The 19,656-nt window shown below is 43.2% G+C and overlaps 2 protein-coding genes and 1 long non-coding RNA gene across 4 annotated transcripts in view; 1 reads left to right on the top strand and 2 right to left on the bottom strand.

Moving 5' to 3' along the window:
* Window positions 1–90: 90 nt before the first annotated feature.
* Window positions 91–15,141, bottom strand: LOC117142887 (protein fem-1 homolog CG6966). Its single transcript, XM_033307162.1, has 5 exons — window positions 14,349–15,141; window positions 2,726–3,086; window positions 1,935–2,535; window positions 1,083–1,869; window positions 91–1,020 (listed from the first exon to the last, which is right to left on the bottom strand). Exons 1-5 carry the CDS (start codon window positions 14,406–14,408, stop codon window positions 835–837), a joined length of 1,995 nt encoding a protein of 664 aa, XP_033163053.1. The 5' UTR covers window positions 14,409–15,141; the 3' UTR covers window positions 91–834.
* LOC117142889 lies at window positions 9,714–13,055 on the top strand. The gene is made up of 3 exons (XR_004459584.1): window positions 9,714–11,586; window positions 11,641–11,925; window positions 12,081–13,055. It is a non-coding gene; the product is annotated as an uncharacterized LOC117142889 (long non-coding RNA).
* Window positions 15,142–15,699: 558 nt separating the features above from the next.
* LOC117143048 overlaps window positions 15,700–19,656 on the bottom strand; it is a 29,667-nt gene continuing 25,710 nt past the window's right edge. For both annotated transcript variants that reach the window (XM_033307496.1, XM_033307497.1), the window contains exon 10: window positions 15,700–19,652. In XM_033307496.1, the coding sequence (XP_033163387.1) occupies window positions 17,092–19,652 (2,561 nt within the window). In that variant the 3' untranslated portion in view covers window positions 15,700–17,091. The remainder of the gene's footprint in view (window positions 19,653–19,656) is intronic.

The raw sequence follows: 19,656 nt of genomic DNA, 5'->3' as shown, positions 1-19,656 counted from the left end.
AGGTTTTGCATTTGGGTTCTTTAAGTCGGTGCTATGTTGCTTGGGAGTTAGAGTTAGTATGTTTAATTCCAGGTATAAACCAATAGTTGATTATTGTTGTTAATTACAATTTGTATATTTCCAAAACTTCGTTTTCTCGTTTATAAACAAACGCATCACTAAGTCGTGAGTTGTGTGTGGTGGCCGGTAATAATTTGTTGTTTGTTTTTGTTTTAGGTATTCTGGTTTTTGGATTTTCCGTGGCTTGGGCGTGATTGCTGCAGCAGTTGAGGAGTCGGCTTGATGCCAGATAATTAAAATTAAGCTGCTCAATCTCGCCCAGGCTTTTGGTCATATAGTACAATTACATACAATATTCTATTAATGATAAGTCATACAAAATGTTGTAGCAAGAACACATATTAAAAAGAAAGTTTCAAAACATTTCGCAAGCAAAATTCAAAGACAGCAAATCATCTCTTCTAGAACATTTCATCGCGTTGCTTCGGTTGTCTGCCTGATTTCCTTTTATTGGCTTCTGTTTTGTTATCGTTGTCAGTGGTAGTAGTTATCGTCCTGATCCGTCGATTCAGGCACTTCGCTTGCTAACATCACAAATCAGTTTCCAGTCGTTAGTAACGATCTCGTCCATATTTCATCATTCAGCATAGTTTCGAACTCTCTCTCCATCTCTAATTATACAGTAAATAGACGGTAGTCATAGTAGTAGTAGATATTATGTTATGGATGGCGGGCGGGCAGGCTGTTGATCGATTGCTCCATCTAGTGATCAATTGAGTGATTGAGTGAATTGAGTGCTTGACTCTCGTCCAGTCCTCGTCCCGATCCTCGTCTCTAGTGCAGCTCGATGAACTCGTACAATGTGGCTGGTACGGTTCCCTCGTAGCGAATGTCATGCTTCTTGATCGTCCTCGCGGCCAAACACGCCAGCGTTGTGTACTTCATTGGGTCGATGATCTTATGCATGGGCGTGGGGGCCAGCAGACTCTCAAACGTCTCGCCAGCATAGTTTTTGGTGTCCTTTAAGGAGGAGAGAATAACATTAGTAAGGTCAACGGGACTGCCTTTGATACCATACTCACCAAATGCGCTCCGCCCTCGAGCAGAATATGCGACAGGGGCTCCACATAGGGCTGCATGGTAGCCAAATGGAGTGGCGTGTTGCCCGCTTCGTCGATGGCATTCGGGTCAGCTCCCACCTCCAGCAAGGCCTTCGCCAGCGTCACCGAGGGGAACTGGCATGAGGGATAGCGGCCGGCCAGCGTGCCCTCCCGATAGCAGGCGTAGTGCAAGGCGGTGCGATCAAATCTTACGCGCACCTTCAAGCGATTCAGACGGTACAGCGCCCCCATCACCTGGCGACGCATCTCTGGGTTCAGGGCGTCTGTGTCCAGCAGGGAGCTCAGCAAACAGCCTATGTGAATGGCACTTATCATGGTGCGACTCAGGGCATTGGGATCGTGATTACAATCGTGCTGATGCGCCGAAAGCAGCGTCGTTGAGGAGGAGGAAGATGCGGATGAGGAAGCCGAACAGGATGGCGATTTGTCAGCTGCTGGCAGCTGTTTCTGCGGCTGCTGCTGGTCCTTCTGCTGTTCCAACGTGAAAGCCAGCCCGCGCTCAACCTCTTTGACAGCCTTGTAGAATATCGTCAGCATGCTGTCAGGCTCGATCGGCGGAACCACTCGACCTCTCGGCAGCAGGCGACCCGCCTCAACAAGCATGAAGCTGAACAGCTCGGCGAAGGACAGCAGCGAGGACTGCGTCATCGGGCTGAGTGGCTGTAGAATCTTCTGCTGCATGGTGAGCGCATAGGACCACAGTTCGATGCAGCGGTCAAAGCGACCAGCGTCCGCATAGTGTGCGCCCCTAAATCGATATAAAGGTGATTAGATAACGCAATTGGGGAATGCAATTATATTATATTAACTCACCTAAATCGAATGTAGTAGCTGGTGTCCGGATGGGTGGGTCCGAGAATGCGCTGCCGAATGACCAGAGCCTGCATTCGCATCTCATCAGGATCCAAAACCATCTCCTCCAGCTCCTCCACGCTGGTCACCTCGCGAACCATCTCATAGGCCGGCACCTGTTCCTGAACCTTCTTCTCCAGCGGTGGCTCCACGGCACGCTCCTCGAGCGCTCGACGCCACAGATTCAGTGCCGCTGCCATGTCCCGCTTCCGGTCCACATACGTGGCACCCAGCAGTTCCAGAGCGTGAATCCTCGACTCCCTGCTCACACAGGGCAAAGTGATTAAGTGCTCCACGATGGGCATGTGACCGGTGACACTGGCCGCCAGCAGCGGAGTCATTCCGTAATAGTCCACGTCCATGGTGGCGCCGTGCTTGAGCAGCAGCTGGAGGATCTGCAAGGAGCCCGACTCGGCGCAGTCGTGCAGTGCCGTGTTGCCCTTCACGCTGCAGCGGTTCACATCGGCGTTCAGGGAGAGCAGATACTGGGCGATGCGGAAGTGACCCTTGTAGCAGGCGATCATCAAGCAGGTGTGGCCGTGACGGTTCGCCACCTCAAAGTCTGCGGAATTAGACAAACAATTAGCACGTATATCAAGAGGCAAAACTAACAAAACCAGTTCCATTTATTATTTTTATAAGACCTTTATATTTAAATAGAATATACACAAACTTGATATGTCTAGTTTTAGATTAAATGGAGCAAGTAATAGCTGGAAGATTGGTAAGATAAACAAAAACCAAATAGTTACCCGCTCCATGGTGCACCAAGTACTTGACGATCTCGTAGTGTCCATCGAAGCAGGCGGCTCTCAGCGGTGTGGAATTCGTCCTGGTGGTACTGTTCACATTCGCCCCCCGGCGGACGAGCATCTTCACGATGCCCAGGTGGCCGGCGGCCGCAGCGCACCACAGCGGTGGGGCATCCTCGATGGGCTCGCCGTCGAAACTGACCGAACCCACCTGCTCCACGTTGGCCCGACACTTTGTCAATAGGTATTCTACAATGTCGTAGTGTCCATTGCGGCAGGAGATGACCAACGGGGTGGCTCCGTTCACTTTCGCCGATATCAGGCTGCCCACTTCGCCGGAGCTTTTGTTGTAAAGGGTGGCCTAAAAAATAGTAGGGAAACATTGCATATTTAGTAAGATTATCAATCATTGGACATTCTGAACTGCGTTATATAAGCAGTAAAGCTATTATTACTGCGAACTTATAAAGTATCTAGATTGCATCACATTTGGATTACATTCCATACCAATCCAGCTCATATCATAAGCTGTTTTCCCCTCTGATAGTTACCAAATCACACAAAAATTCCAATTAGATAATATTTGTTTTTAATCAATAAAAAGGCGATAATAATTATGGCTGCTTTCAAACAAATTGATGACGAACACAGCGAATCGCTGACAGCGTAAAAAAACTCAGACCACCTGGGCAATGGATAGCACAAATGGGTGGGTAAATCGTGGAGATATAGCCAGAAATCAGCTGGGGAATCTAGTATAGCTCCCCGCTCAGTTGCTGATGATTTTTATTGTGTAGCGGCCGCATTGCGTCCCATGCCAATTTGAAATTGAAATTCATTTATGTCAAACGTGTTTCGTTTTTGTTTTATAGTATGCTAATTATGTTGTTTGCCAGCGCGTGCAAAATGGGCGGATAGATGCGGGGGCAGGGGTTGCGGTGGGTGGTAGGCGGTGGGGTGGAATGGTCGCCACATTGGCTACGGCGAATATATTAAAGCACAAAGGAATCAACAACAAAGTTCCAATCAATTCAATTTATAATTATTCAAATCATTTCCATAATCCTACTCAGAAAAAAAAGGGTAAGAAAGCAATATAATAAAACATTTACAAAGTTTGTAACCCTGCTTTTTAGGGAAGTAAAACGCATTTGCTGAAAACCTTGGCTGTACCGCATCCGTCGAGACAATAGTATTTTCCACCTATCTGACTCAATTTTAGTTTTCCTTCATATGTCTGTGTCACCTAAAAATCGCCACCTAAATACCCCCCACAAAAAAAAACACCTCACCAGTCTGCTCAGAACCAGAAACTAAATAAAAACAAAGCGGGGAAGCCAAGTTAAGAGATGCTGGCAAAAAAGAAAAGTGGGAGGGGTTGGGGTGTATGGCATCGAAAGACCTTGTGAATGCCGCACGGCTCTTTGGCTACAGTACAACCTAGAAAGTTCGACGTTGTCACAGATTCGAAGGCAACTGAATAGAAATAACATCACGTATTTATTTTTAAAAGCATTTGCATGAGGCTCTAATTTATCTAGTATTGAAAAACCCTTTATGTATTAATATTTCATTTCAAGCAGTATTGTCTAATGATTTATTCTCTCTGCTTTAGAATGCTCTTACCAACATTTGTCCTAACAATTTCGGTCAACAGGAAATCGCTTCCTACTTTTTGCGAAGAGAGAACTGCGCTCTTGGCCAATACGCCTAGTGTCGATATTGTTGGTATCGTCACCAGACAGCGGAATTCTTTGTTTTGGCCCCCCTTAAGACCCCCGAAAATCCCCTCCGCCCGCCCGGCGGCAATCAACGCCTCGTGCGCGTGACAAGGAAAAAATAGCATTTAAACCAATAAAAGAACCAGAGAAAGCTTGAGAAAATACAAATTAAGAAACATTTTTGGCACGACTATTAGGCGGAAAACGTATGTATTTTCAAAATACAGATTATTGGGAAGCATTCGCGGCACAAAAACAAATGTGCAAGTGCGCCAGCGAATTGAACAATGCAAATTACGCATTAATTTTGCATTTAATTCGGTGCGAAAGCAAAAGCTAAAGTATATTTATTTATGTTACAGCGTCGCGTCATTGTCGATTCCATTTAATTTCATTTCATTGGCTACTGAACTTTTCGCTTTCGCACCCGAGGCAAAAGTTGATCATCGGCAGCTGTTTGCTGCTTTTCCGCCTTTTGATCAATTATGATTGCGACTCTGACAGCCATGAATCAGCATTGTGTCTGCGTGATACGGGCGTTCCAAGTGGGGTAATATCGTAGGAACATTGGTAGCAGTCACTCTTCCACTCGCAAAACATCTTCAAGTTGTTAGATTTAATCTATATAAGTTATTACTTCAGCTCGCTCAAAAAACCAGAAGCTTCCTGGTTGTTTTCACTCTTGACTTAACCACTTGTTAGAAAAATAAACATTAAACTTAAGAAGTGTGGCACTTTTAACTTCTAATGAACTTGATAACAACAGTATATTGATTTTTAGACACCTTAGAGAACGCAGTAATTATGGTTCACCCAGGATGGCACCTTGAAAATGACTTTATTTAGCCCAATGGCAGACAAATTACTCATGCTGTTGTCTCACCGATTTTCCCTCTACCTTTTCGCTTTCCATAGCTTCCTTTTTGGTCATTATTTAACCTTGTTGTTGAGGTCCGAAGCCGAAAAAGCTTTAAACGAAATGAAAAGTCAAACTGACAATGGTAAAACGGGGCAGGCTGTGTGGCACAGAAAGCCAGTGGCACGTGAAATGTGGGCGGTTCGCAGGGCGATGGGGATGGAGGCGTGGCAGGTTGTAAGGTGGCAGTGTAGGAAAATCAATCAATCGTGCTCAGGTCGCTCCACATTATGCTATAATGGATGTGACCCCGGCGCAGATATGGAAGGAAATCCAATCAAGAAATTGATACGAAATTATGGGAAACTCTTCACTTGCTAAATGTCTCATGGCGTTTACGTAATTATGCTAAGTGATCGAATAGCCAGTGACAGTGGGAATGCCCAGGCGGATAGAAAGTACACATGTAAACACATTTAAGGCGTTCAAAAAAGCCTGTTCGAAATTTGAATATGCACTTCTGGGTTCAGTATTTGCAACAATCAAGAGGCGAACGCCATGAATATTTATCGACAGATAAATGTCTAATTCCACAGCAAACAATTTGCCTTGCAATAAAGAACCATTAAGTCCGCAGTATCTCTGTTGACACACATAAGTATTAATCCCAGACTATCCAATGATGCAGTCAGTCAAGCAATAATCTAATACCAATATTTAATTTAAGCCCTAACCCGGTAGCCACTTGTCTAATTTGACACATGCGTGTAATTCCCATTTTAAACGCTTTACAATTTGCTTGCCATAGTTTAAATACCACAAAATGGGCATTAGCGATTCTCTTAAGAAAGTCCTGTTTGTTTTTCCACTTAATTTCGTTCATTTGAATCTCTGATTCAAAGGAGAAATTCCCAAAAGCCGAAAAGTTCCCCCGCAGAGAGAAGATGAATGAATCGCCAAGCAAATATGCTAAAAGTCCGAATGCAGTGGTCCGAGTTAATTTATGTTTTAATATCCATATAATTCAACTCGCGCCAGAAAGGAAAAACAGAAACGCAAGTAACAAAAACAACGAGAAAATTTCACTTCCACAAATTGTGGAAATAAATTTGTTTTTAATTTGCCGTCTGTGTTCCTTGGATTGTTTGGCAAATTGGGGAAATGTTCGCTCACAACACCGATTTCCAAGGCAATCAGCTGTTTTTCGAGCGTTTCACATGCTGTTTGTTCTCGAAATTCAAAACGAGAGTGGGAACACCTTGAGCTATGCCATTTACCGCTATGCACAAATGTCAAGCGAAAAACGGCCTAAACACCGCTATTAAGTGGAGCCAACAACACGAACAAAAGAGCAACAACAAATTGTTCGTTTCCGTGTAATAAACAATAAACAACTTTCCATTGTTGTTGTTCATAGTTTTCTGCTGCTCTGTGTGAATTGTTAGTTGGTCGTTTTTCGCTACGCGATCAATTTTTCAGCTCTGACCGTTCGCCATATATCCCCCCGCCGGGGCAAACCCCCCCCCCTTTGAACCGCCGCACACACGCATAATTTATTATAATTTTGACATTGAACGAGTTCAATGTCGACGCCATATGCAAGTAGACGACAGCCCAGCCGGGCTCCAAGTTCAGCCGACTTCAGACTTGGTCATCACACTCCAATATAATTCAATTTGGGATGCCGTTCGACCGATCGACCATTCAACTGAATACTGCTTTGAAATTCGGCACTCAGTATTCGGTGTTCGATGTTCGGTATTTGGGTCTTTTGGTGCTTTTGGGGCCCGGCATTCAAATCAGTCAAGCGGCGTCTGTCTCAAATTGTTTGGCTAATTCGTTAGCTTAGCCGCGACTGCGCAGTCGGCTCAAGGGTGACAAAAGCCAGAGTTTTTTCGAGCCACAAATGCAAAGCGAGCCAAAATGACCAGTAGCCGATAAAGCGGCACAAACAGAAGCACAGTGGAAAAAACGGGAGTGTGCTTCGGGAAAATAAAGGAAATACATATATTATAACACTTTTCTCTTACAAATGTTAGCCTACACTGATCTGATTGCATTCTAAGCAACTTCACTATCAAACTTAAATTATTGCCATGCTAAGTAGCCTCTTATTTCTTTCAGTGCCGCAGTCCGAAGATGTCAATATCGGAGTGCGCAGCCGCAGCTTCAGCTCATTATCATAGGACTTTGAGGTCAACGGTGCTTTTAACGGAGCATCCGAGTGGCGAGGGAAGCCAAAGTGGCTCAATGAAAGGGTTCACATTGGAACCAAGCTGAAACGGCAGTGTCAGGGTCAAGGTCGTTTGAATGGCTCAGGGTGTTTGGTTAAGTGGAAAAATACTAATGCATTAAGAGAAGCGTGGAAACTTTAAGAGCGGCGCCTCACATTTCGATAAGCCGCAGTCTTTATCACTGGACACACGCTGCCACATCGATGGGATTACTTTTGTTTGGAGCTGCAGATTGGAGATGGGACTCCTGGGGGAGGATCCTCTTTCGCTGACCAAACAGAAACACAGATAGCAGAGGGGATTGAATTCTAAAGATAAGCACATAAACACTGAATAAACGCTTCCTCATCTTTTCTGTTTCATGATTACATTTCATAAGCGCTTCCATCGCACTTTCCTCCATTTTGCTGCTTTAGTTAATCGTGCGATGAACTTGACAGCTCGGATCGTAGAAATCACGATGTAGTAAATAAAATAGCAAATACAAGTGAAATTATACGGAGGGGGTCGAAGTGTCGATACCCTGCTGATTTACGAGGATATTGATGTTTACAGTCACCATAAAACAATAAAAACCATTTAAAACGAAATAACATGTACATATGTACATATATACAATGTTAAGTAAATATGAAGCTACTTAATAATAATAATAATATTTATATTGTTCATATTTTTTAGGGTGGTATTGAATACATTATTAATTTTTATAATTTACTTTGATAAAGCGTGCGACTTTGTCTTTCGATCTCATTGTGGAGTTTTGTTGGCGTCGTTAGTACTCGTAGTCTAGATGGACGATAAAAGTGCACTGAGCGAAATAATAATGCGCCACGCTTCTAGGCTGTTCAATTCACAGTCATGGTTAATTACGCGGGTTGTTAAACCTCCAAGCCGGATGTCACCTTCAAGAAATATAATTGCTTTTTGAATGATTATTTGCATTTATACGCTGGCAAATATTTCGTTTTGGCCCAAAGAGGTCAGCGAATTTTACGACACTCAAATTGGCTGTCTTATTACCGATTTCTGAATGCTTCTGACTGGAACGTTGCTCTCGATTTGGTTTTAACGGTTCCTCTGCACAGAACAAGTTTTCTAGCTTATTTACTCGAGCAATTGCCAGGCTCCTGTTATGAATACATTAGCCATAAAATATTATTTACTTATTTAGGATTTAGCAAAACGAACCGCTATGATGCAACAGCTGTTCGAAGTCGGTTGTACATATATAAGAAATCATTTTAAGCCAAATGTGTTGCTTAATTAAGAAGTTCTACTCGAGCATTTGGCAACTTGTTTTAGCACTTCCTAATGCCAAGTCTCACTCTACATGGCGATTGCATAATGGCCAAAAAGCTCGCCAAAAGTTGCAAAACCATTCTTAGTGTTCGAATTTGGCCAAACGGTTGGAAATAGAGTTAGTTAGTTTCTCGATTGCCAAACAATCTGCCGCGGAATTCTTGAGGCGTTTCTCCCAGTGCAGAGACCAAAACAAAAGGCCTGAAATTAAATTCAAGCGCAAAGCGAACAAAACGCTCCACCATAAAGCCAATGAACGCTATCATCATACATCATATATATGTACATATATATATATGTACACACAGAACACGCACCGAGTTCAAACTTGGGTTTTGTATCTACTATGTACTATGCGCTTATTCCGCTCTTCGGCTTCAATTGTGTTGTTATCTTTGTTGCTGTTAATTGCCCTTCCTTGTTTATTTGTTGTTCAGATGTTTTGGTACATATATATAGTACATATATAGAAAATCATACATACAAATCGCCTTGTAAAATTCCAAATAAATAAAGTTAGCTTATCGGTTATGAATAACAGAGTTTCAATAAACATGTTTAATAATAACACGAGTTCTAAAAATAGGATCGAATTCCAGAAAAGAATTTTGATTGCAGCATTTTTTTAATTAAAGTACAAAAACAAAAGGGTTATATGTTATACAATCCTAGGAAAAGTTCTTTCTTTCCTACACAAAACCAATTTCGTATTCCTACAACAGGCTAAGAACCTTTTTTTTTCTGAGTGCACCTGCTATGTACTTGAATATGTGCACATATTCTCGTACTAGCAGAGACCAATGGCCACAAAGCCAGCGGATGACAAAGAGCACATCCACATCCACATCCAAAGCCATATCCACATTCACATTCACATCCACAGAGAATCGGAGTCAAAGCAAACCAGCAAGATTGGCTCTGACCTTACACACACCACGGCGAGCTAATAATCAAGAAGCTGTTGAGCGGCAGGCGCGTAGAAAAAATAAATTGAAAAGCAGGTCCCCAAGCTGAGATCCAAAGCTCCAACTCCGCACAGCCCCAAAAAAAATATCGAACAAAAGCTTAAAAAAAGAGCAGACAGCATTTTCGCATTTTGAGGTTACGCCAACAAACGGCAAGCGAGTAAATTGCACAGCACAAGAATCAACCTCAACCCCAAAAACAGTGTAAAAGAAACAGCTGTTGACCAACTCAAAATTCGCTTTTTTCGGTTTTTGCATAAAGCCAAAACTATAAAAAAAAGATTGAGGCGGAAAACCAATAACAAAGTGTACATCGAATTATCTTAAATGTTGTGCCTTGGCAAATGTTTTGAAAACGCTCAAAAAACGCTGCCTGATTGAAGTGTGTGTTGCTGCGCGAAAAGGTTTTCTTGATTTCGAATGGACTTGTCTAGCTGTGTTTGCATGTAATTAAAAACATCGCGAGGCAACAACTACAACGAGTTTAATGAGACATAAGTGAGAATAATTAATCAGTATTCGTTAATTGCTTATCGTTACAAGGTTAATCAATAATGACCAATTTTCAACGAAATGAGTGTGTAGTGTGCTCGAGAAATAGCATACGATCGTTCAAATTAGTTATCGTTTCATAGAAACTAAGTTAACTAAGTTTATTAAACATAAATCAGCTGAATTCTGATATATATATATATGCAATATAAATTCATTAGCTTAAAAGCCAGAAGAAACCGATTCAAGATCACTGAACCCTAGCGTTTCTAAGGTGAGCCGTACTTAATTTAATTCAAACCAGTTTTCAGTGGAAATTAGTCATTGAACCTTAGATCCGTTCTTGATTAAAAACTGGCCCAAAGGTTAGAGTTTGCCAGCTCGTTTGAAAGGCGCAGCAAAAATACACACATTCGAATGCTTTTAAACCGGACTGATACCTTTAATTCACCTGGGACATGTTTATGTAATTTATAGAGAAGTAAAACTGGCACGTGTCAGTAAAGGTTATATAAGATGTAGGGTTATTTTTACTCGGTAGTAGCACATTCATAACAAATTCATCGTATTTTCAATATAATTCAGCATTTTTAAGGAGAGTTCTCTTAAGACGTTCTCTTAATTACTTGACAACGGTTTTCTTCAGCTTTTAAGACGTTTTATCTGTAGATCTACAAAGATGGTCTAGTTTTTCCATCCATCATCCACCCTCAACCTCTTCAATCATTCGATCTGGCCCCATATCACGTACATACATACATATGTTTGTATGTATGTATGTATGTATAGTTGAGCAGACCCAACAAAGTGGGGAAAACAAAGTCAAAGAGGAAGGTGAAGTGAAACCGAGAAGAGAAGCAGAACCAAGAAATATTTTGTTGTGTGTACTCAACTTGAAGTGGCACTTCAACTTCGTGTACGGCGTTCAACTCTTCGCTTAGGTGTTTTTTATATTTTTTTTTTATTTTTGTTTTCCGTAAGCAGGGGAGTTGAGTGTTGTTGGGGCGGCGAGGGGGGTTGCCTTCTTATTTTTGGAACAAACATAAACAACGGCGAGCAAGAAAAACCAGTTCCACGGGGCGAAGGCTAGAACATGTTGCACGTCGTACCGCCAAGCAGGTTGCCTTTGCCTCCGACACAGCTCCACACACAGCCAAACTGCTCCACAGCTCCATAGGCTGATAGCGTCTCCCCCATTCGCATTTGGAGCATTGAGTGCAGCAGCCCATACAGAAAATGCTATTTCGGGGCACACTCTTCGGCGTATATGTATACGTACGTACGTACATATGTATGTATGCATTATGTATTTATATCGCATCGTATTTATTTATTCCATTTACAGGGCACTCGTCCTCAATTTGGACGAAGTCCGAAAACTCACACCCCTCTGAATGACATATTTTCCAGGGTCGAGCCCCGCGTCGTCAGTCAGGAAGTTCGATGAGAACAACAATAACCGAAAGCGAACAGGAATATCCAGATCGTGATGCACTGAGCAAATAAGGGTGGGCTAAGCTTTGAGTATCTGAACGAGAACAAGCTCATAAAAGTGCTGGCAATGCGACCTTATAAACATAACACTTCCATAAAGATTGGAAGCCAGCTTTTTGAGCCATATGATCACTAGGTGACTGCGTTTAAAACAATATAATCGAAATAGAGAAATAAATTTTTGTACTTTTATATGGTTTCTAACTATATGCTTTCAACTATTATATTTACTTTGAAATATCTTACTGGAGTAATTTTAAAATAGTATTTATTGGTGGTCTTTTTTTCCAGTGTTGAGGGTCGAGCCTTCCGAATCGGAGTGATTGAACGCTTTCAAGGATATTTGTCAACACAGCAGCCGGAAAGCAGAAGGAAGCCGAAAAACAAAGCCAGTGGAATGGCTCTTTGTTCCTCCGGCGATCAGCATAATAATAACTTTAATAAGCAAAGTGCGTTCGCTTGTGGGCGTTGCTGGGGGGCACGGAAATAGCGGGAGCGAGCGAGAGAGAGAGCGGCATATGGGCGGAGAAAGAGACGGGGCGAAGTGCTGCGGCAGGTGACAATCGCGGAAGTAAAACGCCGCCGCTGACGACGTGATTTCAGCTGTTAAAATTCGCCGTCGTTATTAACGTGTTCAGCAGCAGCGGCAGCGGCAACGTGGCCCAAATGCAAAAACAACACTCGCATAAAATGGTTAAAAATACTTGCTACGCATTTGGAGCACTCATCAGCTGGGCAAAAGCAGCAAAAACAACACAAATATGTATTGACAAACAAACGGCGAGTGTCTGAGCCGATAAGATAAGGCAGCAACCCAAAAGGAAATGAATCGAAATAAGTGCGGGGAAAATGTGAAAAGCAAAGAGATGGGAAAACCAAGCAAAGGTTCCACTAGATTAATTCTATAATTAACAAAAACATAAACATAGATTCGCTGAACAGAATTTATTAATACGATTATTTATATGGGCACCTAAACTTTGGCCCCGGCAGATGTTTTTGTGGAAACAATTCACTGATAAGAAGGTTCTCTTGGAAAATGAAATCTACATAATTTGGACATATTTTTTTTTACTCACTAACAAGAATGGCATGATTTAAATCGCCTTTCTCTGTGCAAGTTGAAGTGCACTAGTAATATTTAGATCATTAACAAAGACAGGAAATAGCACTCAAATAAATTGCAAAATCTTTGTATATAATGCAAATATACTAGCAGTTAATTTATGCGACCTTCGACTAATCCAATTGTCGTGTCAACAAGAAGTTGCCTAATTGCAGCTCGTTTCTACATTTGTTATGGAAAATCTTTCGCCCAAGTGAGTTATTCCAGCTGATTTGCATTTCCCTCGTACGAACCCATTTCCATGTCACGTATTTGCGTATGCACATCTAATTTTCCGAGCTGCCAGGCCCAAGTATATATGTATATATGTACATACATGCAAAATATGGCTGTGCTAAGCTTAGAATCAAACTGCTCGCTCGTACTAAATAATAAACACCCACGAGCCGCTGTGCAAAACAATGCAAAAGTGGGCTCCAATGCAACAGCGCCAATTGCAGCCAGTCGCTGCGGCAGTTGCAGTTGCGTTGCTAAGTGCACGGGCTTCCATTTGGCGGCGGTGTGTGCCAATGTCAAGCTGCCCCTTTGGCTGGAATGGATGGCACACATGGATGGCAGACAAAGGCATAGCCACAGCTCAAGCTCGAGCCCAAGAACTTTGGTTATGCAAAGAGTGTGCTGCTCGCTCGTAAGTCTTGCAGTCGCAAGCAAAAGTTTCGAATCCAATACGCCCACCAGCACACCAGCCAGACCCAACATATGTATTTGTTATTGTCTTGCGGCGGTGTGGCGCATCTAGCTAGATTCTAGCTGGAGATCTAGGCGATCGATGAACTATGCTAGCATTGTTTTCAGAAATCAGCGGAAATTTTACAAATCCGCAAGCAACTCACAGTTTGCATTCTAAACTATTAGAACACAAGAAATATAATATAATATTCATATCACATTCTTCACTTTTCAAAAATGGTTATACAAATATTAACCTTACTTGGCGCACTTGAGTAGGTCTTAAATGCTATTAGATGGTCTTTTAGAAGCATCAGACTATTCAACATTTAACATCAACTAATCTGAGGAGATAAATCATTAAAATAATGTTGAAGTGGTAGACTAGTTTGGCTTAATTGCAATCATTCCTAAAAGCACTCGAATTTACAAAGATTTAGATTTTTCCGTAATTTGGCTATGTTCAAGCCAGATTCCAATGAGGGGCCCAACAGCACCGCTGGAACACATGCGCGTGTACGGCTTAGCGGAGAGTGCTTGTGTGTGTGTGTTGTGTGTTGCGATAGTGCGCGAGTGTGTGTGTGAGCGAGAGAATTTTATTGATTAGTCACAAGGCTAAATAAGCTGCCGAGTTTACTGAGCAGCTGAGATTTCTAACAACAATCACAATAAGAATCTCGCAACTTTCCAATTGGACGGACCAGGTGTGCAGGAGAAATTGCCGAATCCCAGTTCGCAATGCTTACGGTATGTTCAAAACTTACCTTCAATTGCGCCAAATTGTTGTCCCTTGCTGCGTTGAAAACAATGAATTTGTAATCCATTTTTGTGATTCAGTTATTTGGCATAAATGCCACAGCAGCCAGCACGTTGAAAAATAATGATTTTGGGTAATTTTATGTCGCCTTTGCTTTGCTTCTTTCTTCGCCTTCGTCAAGAGAAAGAGAGGGCACGAGCGAGAGAGTGAAAGAGAGCGGCGAGATTCAGATTCTTGAGGATGCTGTTGCTGCCTTTTTTGCCTAGCAATTTATTTTGTTGTGTGGTTTTTCGATTTTCTGCACAAAAGAACTTTCCAACCGAGCGAATATATGTACATATAATATGTGTAACGATTGCGATTGCGTTTTTGCCCGTACTTTTTATTGCTTCCGTGTCTTCCTGGCAATCGAATTGCATACAAACATACATATATCTTTTTGCGCACTTTGCATTCGCCTTTCGTGTTTCTTTTATTTTCTCTGCTTTCTTTCTTTCTTTTTTGGTCTCAGGAAGACGAAAATTGCATTTCCCTACTTCGACTCGATGGCGATTTGTAATTCTAGCTCTCTAATTCGGTTACTAGAGCATCAAACGGCGCACTTTTCCGATTCGTTGCGATTCAACATGGTATTTAGCACAAATCCAAATCCCTTCCCGAGTTTTTCGAAAACTCGTCCGACAGCCAGGAAAGCAGATCGATTGTGATGCTCTAAAATCGCTCGCGAGGAGTCGCGCTGTTTTGAACCGTCCCGCCCGCGATTGCAAAATAAAATGCCTTTTTTCAGCTGTGGCTCGTCAATTTTTTTCCGTTTGTTTTCGCGTTAGGTAATTTGATTGACAAGCATGGATGCGGTCACACTTGGCGTTTTTATAGTATTTTTTATTTCGAGTTGCCATCTGAAATTATACACATGTCCGGAGTTGCCATCTTGATTTCTACACTTCCGCGAGCTTACCTGTATTTACGTCAGTATGGCAGCTCCTGACAACTGCAAAACCTAGGATGGCAACACAAAATGTGTGTAACGCAGCAATCAGCATCAAGCAGTAACTGACAAAAGCTTATCGCCACAAAATCCGGATATAACATTTTGAATTACTATTCATCTTTATTTTACTTTGGTTTTATTTATTGAATTAATTCCATACAATTTCATATGAATTTTGTATTTGTTTTCATTAAATCATAAACAGTTACATTGTTTTACATTGTACATTTGATTATGTTTTACTTAATAGGTATTATTATTTTAGTTCATATTTGTATATATCTTGTTTGTATATGTCATACGGTTATGTTTATTATGCATACGTGTGTGCTTGTTTCAACGAAAAATCCAAAACAAAATGAAAACAATGGATTATCGATTAGTTATATTTAAACGGATTATTCTTGAGTTTCTGCTTACTTTGATTAAAGTTTAATCATATTGTGTACCATAATATAATTAGTTAAAGCTACAACTTAGTGCGCATTCTTGTACATACTTCAGCAACAACTACAACAAAAGATATGACACATAAACAATAACAAAAAGGTTGATCGTTTCTAACAACAACGAACGTATAAAATAATTCTGTTAAACATTTGTTGTTAAACAAAGAAAATGTAAAAGTTTTGTTTTCAATAATTAATTTTTTTGCTTTTACTTTTTCAATTTTTTTATATCACAAGTTAAAATTTTGATTATTGTTTGGTCAATTTTATTATAGTATTTATATGTATAGTACTTGTATATACGTATATGGTATTAGGTATGTGTGTAAATTATGTACATAAGAAAATATACTAATAGCATAATTTAATAAACATATTTCCGTAAGTTTCTCATATAAATTGGTCTAGATAATCAAGTCATGGTGTTTCATTAAATGGGGTTCCTCTTTTGGGCTGAGGAATTGGTTGAGTTCTTTTCTTAAGGGACTTGGTATACAGAGCAGTTCTAACGATTCGAGAGTGATATAAATATAGTTAAAAATATATGTTTGATTTAGGAGATTAGAGAGAAATTCGAGTTAGTTGCATGCGTTAAGTTAAGAGAGTGTTTTTATGATAATTTATCGTTTTTATTTAGAAATATTTTTTAGAAGGTCCTAGAGATGTGGTGGCACGATTAAAGTATAGGGATATATAACACGATATGGCAATTGCGAAAAATGAAAAAAGAATATTGCAAGTGGCAAAAAACCGAACAATTCACACATTTGTAGATATGTAGTGTTGTACGTTTCATGCTAATTTGAAAACTATAACAAAATTTAATATTCTTTCGAAAGTTAGCAAGTCTAAGATATGTTACAGATATTTAGGCTCTATCCCTTTGAAATATTCTTTGCCATTCATCTGTGCGTCCACATAATAGTTGCGATATGTATTTCAGCAAAATATATCCCTAAGCTCTTTAAACACACTCTACCACATCGACTAAGATCCCCTCTTATGAGCAGGTGAGGATAAAGCCTGGCTAAGCCTAAAGAGCCATCAGACCATCGATTCTCTGACGCGGCCCTTTACCTGTAAATTAGTTTCGAGAGTCGATGTATTTTTGGATTAATATGTGCGTGCATATGTTTTTGGGGCTTCATGCACATCTAGACGTAGGTGGTGTAAGGAGTTTTACACATAGACAGACGAGCGTGCGATATGTCGGGACTGGATAAATTGCTATTTCGGGTTTCACTTCCACTTTCACTTCTGTCGTCGCATTCGATTGTTTCTCCATTTGCGCTGGCATCGATCTCTCTGGGTTATGGAGAGAATACGCGCAGGGATCGCAGCAGAGTAGCCAGGACATTGGCCAGACACTCGGCCTGCAGGGCCAATTGTCCTGCGCCAATGGGTCCGATCTCCACGCCTACCAGCTCCCTAAAACTACTCGCCACATCGTGTACTTTGAGCACAATGTTCCTGGTTTGCAACGGAGCCGAAGTGTGCCTGGTCATATCCTGGGCCAACTCAGTTATCCTTCGAATGGCTGTCAGGCAGGAAGTCAGATGTTCTGGCAGCGTAATCAAGGTCATGTCCGACATGGAGGCCACCAGGAATTTGCTAGCCGTGACCAGGGCCAAGGTTTGTTCGGTGAGCTCGTTCCTAGCACGCTGGAACTTCTCCTCGTCGATGGAGGTTCCTCCTCCCGCCGCCTGAGCCACCGAACATTGGGCGGCCACCTGGTCCAACTTAATTAGCAGGCCGGCCATGGCCACATCTGTTTTGGCCAACAGCGCCTCGCCATCGATTAGGTGACCGTTTTTAATGAACAACTTCTCGCCGTGCAGCTGCTGCGGTTTCTTGGGGAGCAGGGGAAGTGTTCCGTTGGCTTGGTTCAAGTGGGGCAGACGAACGGTGGCCGGAATGGGTGGTGAGTAGTGGGCAGGTGGTGCTGATCCGGGTGATGAGGAGTTCGGAGAATTCACTCCGTTCGAAGGACGCGGGCGACAGGCGATGGGCGGCAACGGGGGTTTCTTGGGACCACTCACCGCGTTTGTGGGACTGCTCTGGCTCCCATCCAGCGTGGGACTTCCTCTCGGCGGCAGTTGTGGCGGACAGAGTTCCCGCCGCTCCTGCGGCTGCATCACTGGACTTGCGGCTATGCGCACCTGTTTTTTGGGCGAGTAGCGCTGCAGGAGCTCGGCACTTTTCGGTGGTCTCGCCGGCGGCGGTGAAAGTTGCTCTGTAGTGGGTGTTCTCGGCGGTGGTTGCAGTTCCTCCTGACCTGGCTGCTCCTCCTTTTTGCTGGTGGGACAACAGCTGAACTTGCTCTTCCGCTCCACAGTGGCATACTCGATAACGTGGGGTGAGTGACTACCAGTTCCATTGTTGCCATTGGCAACCGATTGGAAGAACTCCCTCTTTGCCTGAACAGAATTGCTATACAGGCACTCGGTTTCCACCGGTGCAACCACCTGCTGTTGCTCCAAATTCGGTGGTGGTGGTATGATGAAAGACATTATCTCCTCGGGCGTCAGTTCCTTGGCGGGTGTCGCTTTCTGCGTGGGTGGTGCCACCATTATCTGCTGCAGGAAACTGTCCAGCTCCTCAGCCTTGCCTTCGAATCCCTTCGGGGGAGCTGCATTCATCAGCGACAGGGAATCCAACTCATCGGGGGTTTGAGGTGGCGGAATGGCACGCAGATCTATGAGATCCGTATCGGTTTCAATGAATGTATCTTCCCTCACTTCAAATCCATAAATCTCGGAGAGCTGACGGGCAGCAACATCTGTGTCCGCCGATGCCGCATTGCTAATCTCCTTTAGCTGCTGCAGATACTCCCTCAGATTGTAGTCCTTGGTTTCGGCACCGAAATGTGTGCCATCGGGACTGTGCAAGCCAAAGCTGCTCCTTTGCGAGAGTTGCTGTTTGGCTGGTGCTCCGGATCCAGAGGAAGATCCCGCTGCCTGAAGCAGCATCATCTGCGGTCTTCTGGTTGTGGGAGATTGCGCCGGTGAGGCCACAGATTCCGAATCACTTTCGCTCTGGGAGAAATCGGTGCCCAGGGCTTGCAAGTCACTTAGCAGCTGGCTAAAACCATTCAGTTTCCTTTGCGGTCTCGGGCTGGAAGTGCTGCACAGACTTGGCTTTCGCTTGGGCGTAGCTGGAGTCGCAGGAGCAGATGTGGAGACTGGAGCTGACTCGGGTATGGCGTTCAGTCCCTGAGTTATGCCACTCAACTCGTGGTTAATGGTCTCCGCCAACAGCGTCAGGGAATCGCTGTGTTTCAAAGGATGTCCTGACGGAATGATAGCGCCAGGTCCCAGAATCGTTCCACCCTGCGACCCTTCCGTCGATGAAACCTTACTGCTGTTGAGGCTATCGCAATCCGAATCGAATTCCAGCATGGCCACGCCTCCACCGCCGCCGCCCTGCTCCTGTTCACTTAGATATTGCTCTGAGGTCTGTACTAGGTGCTGCAGTTCCTGAACCCTCCTCAGAACCTGCTCGTTCTTAGCCTCCAGTTGATGGCTGCCCAAATGGCTGCGTCCTTCGCAGTAGTTGCTGCCACTGCTGTCACTCAGTCCCGAATCCTTGGCTGCCTCCTCCAGCAACTCGGTGGCCATCACGCTGTGCAAATCCAGATCCATGACGTAGGGCAGTGAGGAAGGCGCTTGAATGGAGGACTGCTGCTGTAGCTGACCCCTTTGGACTAGCGGATGGTAGGGTGGCGCCATCAGGAAGTTAACGCTGTGCGCTCGAGTGTGGAAGGGGAGCAGGTAGCTCCATCCCGCTGGGAGCACTGTATGCTGGGATAGAAAGCCCGGCGCATTGTCCTCGTCGTTCGGTTCCCGTTCTCGCAGAATATTTAACACATTACCTGA

The sequence above is a fragment of the Drosophila mauritiana genome, chromosome 3R (genome assembly GCF_004382145.1).
Source record: "Drosophila mauritiana strain mau12 chromosome 3R, ASM438214v1, whole genome shotgun sequence".
Taxonomy (NCBI): Eukaryota; Metazoa; Arthropoda; class Insecta; order Diptera; family Drosophilidae; genus Drosophila; species Drosophila mauritiana.
The sequence above is the reverse complement of the archived record's forward strand: the minus strand, read 5'-3'. Positions and strand labels throughout refer to the sequence as shown.